General features: G+C 43.1%; 2 protein-coding genes across 2 annotated transcripts; one reads left to right on the forward strand and one right to left on the reverse strand.

The window, feature by feature from the left end:
- Nucleotides 1–27: 27 nt before the first annotated feature.
- Nucleotides 28–3,785, forward strand: LOC119363087 (disease resistance protein Pik-2-like). Its single transcript, XM_037628390.1, has 2 exons — nt 28–467; nt 1,080–3,785. The coding sequence occupies exons 1-2, from the start codon at nt 52–54 to the stop codon at nt 3,550–3,552; spliced, it is 2,889 nt and encodes a 962-aa protein (XP_037484287.1). The 5' UTR covers nt 28–51; the 3' UTR covers nt 3,553–3,785.
- A 1,445-nt stretch (nt 3,786–5,230) lies between these two features.
- LOC119363088 (pentatricopeptide repeat-containing protein At1g26460, mitochondrial-like) lies at nt 5,231–8,685 on the reverse strand. Its single transcript, XM_037628391.1, has 7 exons — nt 8,294–8,685; nt 7,556–7,772; nt 6,871–7,350; nt 6,127–6,333; nt 5,875–6,015; nt 5,614–5,800; nt 5,231–5,504 (listed from the first exon to the last, which is right to left on the reverse strand). The coding sequence occupies exons 1-6, from the start codon at nt 8,629–8,631 to the stop codon at nt 5,618–5,620; spliced, it is 1,566 nt and encodes a 521-aa protein (XP_037484288.1). The 5' UTR covers nt 8,632–8,685; the 3' UTR covers nt 5,231–5,504; nt 5,614–5,617.
- Nucleotides 8,686–8,691: the final 6 nt, after the last annotated feature.

Below are 8,691 nucleotides of genomic sequence, written 5' to 3' on the forward strand. Positions count from 1 at the left end.
AAACAGACAACAGCAGAAACTCTTACCCCCCTTTTGGTACTTGGTAGAGAGATGGAGCATCCTGTTGTTAGCGCTGGTGGGGGTGCCATTAACATACTATTTTGTAAGCTGGGTACGGTGCTCATCCAAGAAGCACAGCTCCTTGGAGGCATCCGAGTCGAGCTGCAGTACATGAAGGATGAGCTTGAGAGCATGACAGCATTCCTGCAGGACCTTGCTGAGGGGGGAAACCGCAGGAAGCAGGTTCAGATTTGGATGAAACAGGTGCGAGAGGTTGCGTATGTTGTTGAGGATTGCGTTGATGAGTTTACATATCACCTTGGCAGCACCACGAGTGGTTCTGGCCTTGCCGGGCTCTTCCACAGATGCATCCGTTTCCTGCAAACTGTCAGGGTGCGGCGTCAGATTGCGAAACAAATCCAAGAACTGAAAGCGCGCGCTACAAGTATCAGCAACCGAAACTCAAGGTACTTGCATTTCTCTTCCCTATTTAAAATTCTTATGCCACATGGCTGAATGTCTTGGTATTTATCATATGATTTTCCCCTAAATGGAAACATGATAAATGTGATAGTACTGTAGCAGGACTGGAGGAAGTATAGATTCTGTGTTATGGTGTTATGGTGAAAAACTGAAAAGATTCATTCCACTATTGCAACTATTGGATAGAATTTTATAAATACTGCCTCTGTTCCAAAATAGCTGACATCTTTAAGCATGCTGTTCAAACTTTCTCCATCTTTGATGACTGACTAAGAAAAAAGATGTTTAGATTGGTTCAGTAAAAATTGTACCATTACATTTTCATGAAAAAAAGATTCACAATATAAACATTAATCATCATATACTTACATATTTTAGAGAAAGAAATGGCCAAAGTTTGCTCCTTGGAGACTGCAAAGTCACAAATATCATCTATTTTGTACGTGAGAAAAGTGAACTTTTGATGAGAGTAACATTCAGCCTTTGAAACTTTGTGGTTACAACGTGTTCTTATTCTGTAAAAAATATGGAAGCTTTTCCTCTTTCCCGTCTGCTATGTATGAGCTGTTGCAGTAACTTTCAAACTCTTCTCGTAGATATGGTGGTAATCATCTCATTTCCGGAGCAGAAGGGAACACATTTGCTGCACAGCCAGCTCCATCTGATATTACTTCCCTGGATATTCGTACTCCTGCACTCTTCCCAGAGATAACAAAACTTGTGGGCATTGAAGTGCGTCAGAGTAATCTTGTTAACTGGTTGGTGGATGAAAATGTACAACGATTAATGGTGATATCTATATTTGGCTTTGGTGGTTTGGGCAAGACAACTCTTGCTATGATGACATATCAGACAGCAACTGCGAGCTTCGACTGTCGGGCTTTTGTAACCGTATCCCAGAAATTTGATGTCAAGGCTCTCATAAGGGACATTCTTCGACAGATTATTCAACCAGTAGATGGTAATGGTCCAGAACCCACAGTGGACCCACTCAAAGGCATAGAAGAATGGAACGTGGAACAGCTTGCAAATAAGCTAAGGGGGCATCTAGAAGATAAGAGGTATCTTATTGTTCTTGATGATATCTGGACCATCACCGCTTGGGAGGGTATTCAATTTTCTTTGCCTAACTCACATACTGGAAGCAGAATAATAGTTACCACAAGAATGAAAACTGTAGCACAAGCCTGCTGCCTCCATGAGTATGACAGAGCTTATGAAATTGAACCACTCACTGGTAGTGAATCTAGCGAGTTATTTTTCGGGAGAATATCCGGTAACAGGGAAAATTGTCCAACTGCTTTGAAAAATATATCGGAAAAGATCTTGGGAAAATGTGGGGGTATACCCTTGGCCATAGTCAGCATTGCAGGTCTTTTGGCTACCACGTCAGTGTACAGTTATGATCGCTGGGAGAAGATCTACAATTCTCTTGGCTTGGAGCTGGAAACCAGTCCCTGGCTTGAAAAACTGAAGAAAATTCTTGAGCTTAGTTATAATGACCTTCCATACCATTTGAAAACTTGCTTCTTATATTTAAGCACTTACCCCGAGGATCATAAGGTCAGAAGGAAAAGCTTATTGAGAAGATGGATAGCAGAACGCTTTGTGTCTGAGAAGCGTGGATTGAGTGCCTTGGAGGTGGCTGAAAAATATTTCGATGAATTCCTCAACAGGAGTATTGTTCATTCAGTTGAAATGAGCTTTGACGGGAAGGTCAAGACTTTTCGAGTTCACGATATAATGCTAGAGATCATTGTTTCAAAATCAATTGAAGAGAATTTCATCACTTTGATGGGTGAACAACATACTTTAGCTCCACAAGAGAAGATTCGGCGGCTATCCATTCATGGTGGAAGTAACAAAAATATCTCCACAAGCAAATTGTTAAGCCATGTCCGATCATTGAGTATATTTGCTGATGGAGAAATGTTACAGTTTGCTTGGATAAAACTTCTTAGAATATTAGACTTAGAAGGTTCTGGGTTTGCCAGGAATGGGGACATCAGAAATATATGTAAACTGTTTCAGTTGGAATATCTCAGTCTCAGGAATACATATGTCACTGAACTCCCTGTGCAAATAGGGAACCTCAAGAAGTTGGAAACACTGGATGTCAGGGACACAGCCATAAAGCATTTGCCTCCACACATTACCAATCTGCCAAATTTGTCAAACCTTCTTGGAGGGAGAAGAGTTTATAACTACAGTGGTTCGGATCCTATTTCTGAATTTTGGGGAATGCACATCCCTAACAAGCTTGGCAATTTAGAAATGCTTACTACCCTTGCACAGATAGAGATCACCGACTCTACTTCCCATTACATAACTGAATTGGGGAAGCTTTCACAGTTGAGGAAGCTAGGAGTAATGATGTTTGTTGATGACGACATGAATTGGGTGTCCTTGATCGCCGCCATTGCAAAACTGAGCAGCTGCCTTCAGTCACTGCTGATTTGGCGACCGGACGGAATAATGAATTTCAGGGTTCTTGATACACTATCCAGGCCACCAATGTTTCTAAAAAGCATAAACTTCCGAGGTAAGTTGGGACGGCTACCAGAATGGATTGGTTTGCTGGCTAATCTAACTGAGTTGACCCTTCGTGCCACTGAATTGGAATCTGAGGAGCACCTGAAAGTTATCTCTCAGTTACCAAGCCTGCTCTACCTTAGGTTGCATCACAGTGCATACACCGGAAGAGCACTCACCTTCTCTGCGTCAGAGTTCCCAAGTCTCAAACTGCTCACCATTCATCTCGGTGTATACCAAGCATTGAACTTGAGGTTTGAGGAAGGCAGTGCGCCTAAGCTCCATAGGCTGGAGCTATCTTTGTTCGAAAATGCTTCCATCCGGCAGCCTTCAGGTATCAATTTTCTTGCAAATCTTCAAGAGGTCTTGGTCCACGCTGATCCATGCCGTAACTCGGAAGCTATGGTGCACCATTTGATGGATGAAGCTAGCAGGAATCCTGGCGGACCTACTGTCACATTCAAGGCGAAACAATGGAAGCCAACCGGCTCAAGGACAGATCCACCCATAGATCACAGGGGAAACGCCTGGTTTTGATAATAGGCGCACCACTGAGCTCTTGTCCGAACAGGATACAGAATATCCAACGCGTCAATATTTGGTCAGTCAGGTCTCAAGTTGAAGTGCCAATAGCCAAATCATCTTCTTTCTGTTTCTGCTGATCTGTACAAGTATGTGATCTCTTCTTTTCTTGCCCAATGATAAGAGATTTGCAGTGCTACTGGGGCATTCTTTCTGGGAGACTTACTAAGTCAATATTTGGATGGTCTCGATCTCTGCTATCTGTTCATGAACACTTCCTCCGTCTGGGTTTATTGGATCGAGCCCCTCGTATTTCGGGCCAATTTTCTTATCGTCTACTCCCTCCGTTCCTAAATATTTGTCTTTCTATGGATTTCAACAAATGACTACATACGAAGCAAAATGAGTGAATCTAAATTATAAAATATGTCTACATACATCCGTATGTTGTGTCCATTTGAAATGCCCAGAAAAACAAATATTTGGGAACGGAGGGAATATATAACTCACACAATATGATGTACATACATGCTATAAAGATTGTGTACAATTGGATTTCTATTCGAAAGAGGATTCAGACGCTATAATTCTTGTAATATATAGTTAGTATTTGGTTACTAGTTATCTGACTCAACTCACGAGGGGCCTGATAAACCCGAAACAGAGTGAGTAACATAGTATGGTTTCAGATTAGCAGCATTCTGGAAATCTTGCAGCGTCATTGTATTAGTACCTGAAAAGAAACGTCACACTTTGGTCGCAAATTTGTAACGTTATTTTTTGCAGCAGCAGATTTTGAAATGTTATATTCGCCCATTTGCCTCAATGAGAAAGCCACTGGCGCGCCTTGTAAACAGCACGGCGAATCCTGCATGTTCTTTTTCTACAGCATGTTTCGTAACCATCGGTGCAAGTTAATGGGAGTTTGCACATGAACGATTCTTATTGGGATTAGGCATGAGAAATAGATTTTTACTCTCGTTCCTTGTTTGGTATGAGTTGGAAATTATATTAAATAGAGCTCTGCCCACGAATACCCCATGCAAAAAAAAAAACAGTAGGGATTGGCCCTCTCAAAATCCGTTCCCCTTCCCACTTGAATTCCTAAGGACTTTTAATTCCACACCCTTCAACTCCCATTCCCATGAACCAAACACGCTGAGAGCGGAAGCGATCTAAGCTCCTTTTGTTTGCTTGATGTGGGCCAGTGGTATCTGGGTGTTGATCGATCAGCTGATGGCTGTGTTAAAATTCCTTTCTGGGTGCCCTGTGCATCGCTGAGTTCGGTCCATGCTGCTGGATTCCGTTTCACAGTTTTTTTCTTTATGGGTGGATGTGATCACTCTGTAGACCGTTGAATTCGAGTAGTCATATAGAGAAATTTGTTCCAGTAAGATTTCGCAGGCTCTGGACTTCTGGTCAGACCGCTCAGAAACGCAAAAGGATACACAGCACGTGCCACCATACAGCGTATGTGCGTTGAGTTATTGATCGAAAGCTAACGATCAAAAGCAATGTTGCACCGATAAACAGAGTATCCACAAAGGCAATCTTGCACAAATAATCCTTGCAGACTTCAGTAAACCTACGGCGTCCAGTAAATAGACTAGTAAATACTCGTCTTGTAAATTTAGAGTCAGCAGAATTGACACTACCTGTCTCACCAAAACACCACCCGAGCCATGCACAAAAATAGAATTATGATAAACTGATGTAATATCCGCTGATTGTGGACGATAGTGATTTGAGCAGAGAAACAAATGTATTAGGACCTTATTCTGAAATCCTAACAAATAAATCTCGTCCTGTCTCTCGAGCGAAAAAAGAAAGCCTGGGATACTGAAGAATGATTAGGAAAACTGTTACAAAGTATAATTTACAGACTACAGCCTCTGTGCTCTTCGAGTACTGGCAAACAGTACACGTGACTACTTGATTGAAAGAACACCGGCATCATCAAAATCAAACTGGCAAAAACAAAATCAGCAATCAAGGCATAATCAGTGAAAATGTACTGCGGACGAGGTACTGGTAAAAGGTAGAGGTTGAAATCAGGGAAGGTTGCCCAGTACTCACTGCTTCAGTACTCGGCACTGTATTCGATGTTATACAGCAACTCCCTACGGGTCTCACCGCCCATCCGCAAGTTCAACCGTTTGCACAGGGACTGCAGTTTCTCGTCGCTATCAAAGTCTGATTCGCGGGAGCAGCGTCTTCGGACCTTCTTAAGAGTCTCCTTTGTAGGAGTGAAGCCCACATCAACCTGAACAAAACGTTGGTTTGAGGGAACCATACATAAGCAATGTATAAAGGGCGGGTTCAGTTCAACTGACTGACCATTTCGTCAAGAACAGCAAGAGCAGCTTTTGGATCTCGGTTGACAAGATGCGCATCGACAAGCAGGGAGTATGTTGTTGCATTTGGCTTAACATCCTCAAGGCTTACTAAATGCTGGAACACATTACTAGCTTCCTCTGTCTGTGAAACACAGAGGGCAACACATTAAAAGGGATTTTGTTATCTAGCTGCCAAACAGGTACTTTGAAGAGACATAAGAAACAAAGGAAATATGGCCAGCAATAATGATACCTTCTTTAGCTTCCCGAATGCATGCAACAGGGCATTGTATGAATGTATGTCAGGCGTAAGTCCAAACTTTTCTTTCATTGCCTCAAAAGTTTCGTATGCTCGCTCAATGTCCCAAATATTTGCACAGCCTAGTATAACACAGTTAAGAGCAGCAACAGATTTGTATGGTGGATCCGCAGAACTCAGATTCTCTAACTGAACATAAACCTACAAATGGTAGCCTATAGGTTAGAGCATTCAATCATACTTCAAAAACAAAAAGACATAGCAGGGCAATAAAATGCTTATTCCAGATTATGAAGTCCAATTGACAAAGATCATGCAGTAGTAAGCATGTCATGAACAAATGAAGTCTGGCTAACCATGTAGACGTTGTACAACAAGTATCTTCCAAGTCTCAGTAAGCAAGTGAGTCGCAGTTATGTACGAATGCAAGCCAAGTCATTCAAGAAATACATGTAATGCTAGCAGAATGGAATTGAGGTACAGAAAGCCACGAGAGATTATTGCCAGTGGAGAGCCAACGCACAATTTCCCACAAATATTACAGTAGTAATGCTGACCAAGTGAAAATAACAGAAGAGAAGAAACTGGCATAATTTTTTTTATAAAAAAGGGAGCATTCAAGAGATGTCACAGCATATAGAATGGATGCAATCATGTCGCCGACGGAATTATATGGTAGATGCTTTTTCTTGAAAGAAGACTCATTGCATCATGAATAGCAAGTGTAAGCGGATCTACCGAGTCCAATGTGGTGAAGCCATCCTTGCAGCAAGCAACAACAAGTGGTTGCAATGAAGTAAATGGTGAGAAGAGCTCTTTATCGATACCCTCAAAGTTCCTATAGGCATTTTCAAATTCACGAAGAGTCCCAAAAGCTCGTTGGAGTTGACCAATTGATGAATGAGCATAAATCTTCGCAAGATAAGTCTCTGGCGTGGGTGCCCTTTTCTGGCGCAAGGACTTGCGTAATATTGACCAAGCAGCGTTCAAGAGGTCACTGCTGCAGGTTCTACCAGCAGCACTGAAAGCTGAGAGTACTAAACCTTCATCGACTGAACGGTGAATAGGGGGTTTAGAACCCTCGCCATGTGCAATCCATCTCGCAAGAAATTCCAAACCAAACATGGCTAGCTTGCTATTGTTAGCTTCAAAAGCAGCTTCTGCTATGTCAATGCACCAGGCCCATTGTGGAATCAAGACTTTGTTCTTCTCTGTTGCCTGAAATAAACCAAATTGCACGGTCATAAATATGGCAGACAAATGATTTTTACTTGGCAACTACATGCATATTATAAGGTGTGTGCCAAAAGTATGAATGTCAAAGGCCATCAGTGTAACTCACAAACATCTAAGGAATGAGGTCAACTGTCAAATTCCTAAATAGCATACAAGCAATGAATGAACTGTTGTTTAGAATAAGTACCTTGCACTTCTCTATGATTGATGCCAATGTGTCCAAACTCCCAGATTTAACACATACTCGGACATACTCAGCAAATACAGGTGAAGATATCGCGTAGCCTGATTTAAGCATCAATTCCAAATATTTGAAGGCTGAGTCAGCACGGTTGTGTCTAAGAAGCAGATCTACAACCAAATTGTAGGATTCATCATCTGGCACAATTCCTGTTTGCAGCATCCTGATTTCAACAGATAAGAGTGATAGACGATCATTCTGAAAGCCGACTTTGTTGCAGCAACGAATCACAAAAATTTATGATGGCCTCAAAATAACACATTTGGTACAAATGAGAGCATAAGCTACTGCCATGCTAAACATGTAGGGAAAAACCAAAGATAAGCTGTCTCGGCCAGAAAAAACAAAGCTAAGCAGTTAACCGGAATTTTATTAACATCAACCCTCTGCAGGAAAACTCAATAGTCTACGCATTTGGATGACAAAAGCACTTACAAATGTAGTCTCAGGAACTCAGTGAAGCAAATCTCAAACGTGCCATGCCATGGATCAAAGTTCTCAGCGCATTTTTTATAGAAAAAGGAAAAGGAGAATGGGCTTGAGCGCAACGAATATATGACCTTTGCAACTAGCATCAGATCAAGCTATCACCCTACCATGCCAATACCAGACAGAAGAGGATTTGTAAACTACCTAGAGTAGAGTAGAGCAGTTGAGTCGTAGAGAGGCAGAAAGAGGACTCACCGTTCGACGATTTTCTCGGCCCCTTCGACCTCGCGGGCCTTGACCATGGTCTTGAGGACGAGGTTGTAGGAGGCGGTGTTGGGCGCGAGGTCGAACTCGCGCATCTGGTCGGCGAGATCGAGCATCTCGTGCGGCAGGGCGCCGGACATGAGGTTGGCGCGGAGGTAGTGGTTGAAGAGGTCGACGTCGGGGCGGTTGGGCTTGCCGGTGGCGGCGTCGAGGGAGCGGACCCAGGACTCGAAGAGCTGCTTCATGTCCTCCCAGTGCTGCTCCGTCATCCAGGCGGCGAAGGTCTCCTTGAGGTCGGCGGCGCTGCGGGCAGCGGAGAAGGCGGCCATGCGGTGGCGGTCGGGGAAGGCGACGACGGCGGGGAGGAGCGAGGAGGCCGGGCCGGAGGC

The sequence above is a fragment of the Triticum dicoccoides genome, chromosome 2B (assembly GCF_002162155.2).
Source record: "Triticum dicoccoides isolate Atlit2015 ecotype Zavitan chromosome 2B, WEW_v2.0, whole genome shotgun sequence".
NCBI lineage: Eukaryota > Viridiplantae > Streptophyta > Magnoliopsida > Poales > Poaceae > Triticum > Triticum dicoccoides.

What these genes read in the sequence shown, in the direction of transcription:
- LOC119363088 (XM_037628391.1), bottom strand. Translation starts at nt 8,631, where the DNA reads ATGGCCGCCTTCTCCGCTGCCCGCAGCGCCGCCGACCTCAAGGAGACC. An exon ending in CAATCATAGAGAAGTGCAAG is followed by an intron (nt 7,351 to 7,555) that starts GTACTTATTCTA and finishes GGTTTATTTCAG; the next exon opens with GCAACAGAGAAGAACAAAGT. An exon ending in GCTTCACCACATTGGACTCG is followed by an intron (nt 6,334 to 6,870) that starts GTAGATCCGCTT and finishes TACCATTTGTAG; the next exon opens with GTTTATGTTCAGTTAGAGAA.
- LOC119363087 (XM_037628390.1), top strand. Translation starts at nt 52, where the DNA reads ATGGAGCATCCTGTTGTTAGCGCTGGTGGGGGTGCCATTAACATACTA. An exon ending in ATCAGCAACCGAAACTCAAG is followed by an intron (nt 468 to 1,079) that starts GTACTTGCATTT and finishes CTCTTCTCGTAG; the next exon opens with ATATGGTGGTAATCATCTCA.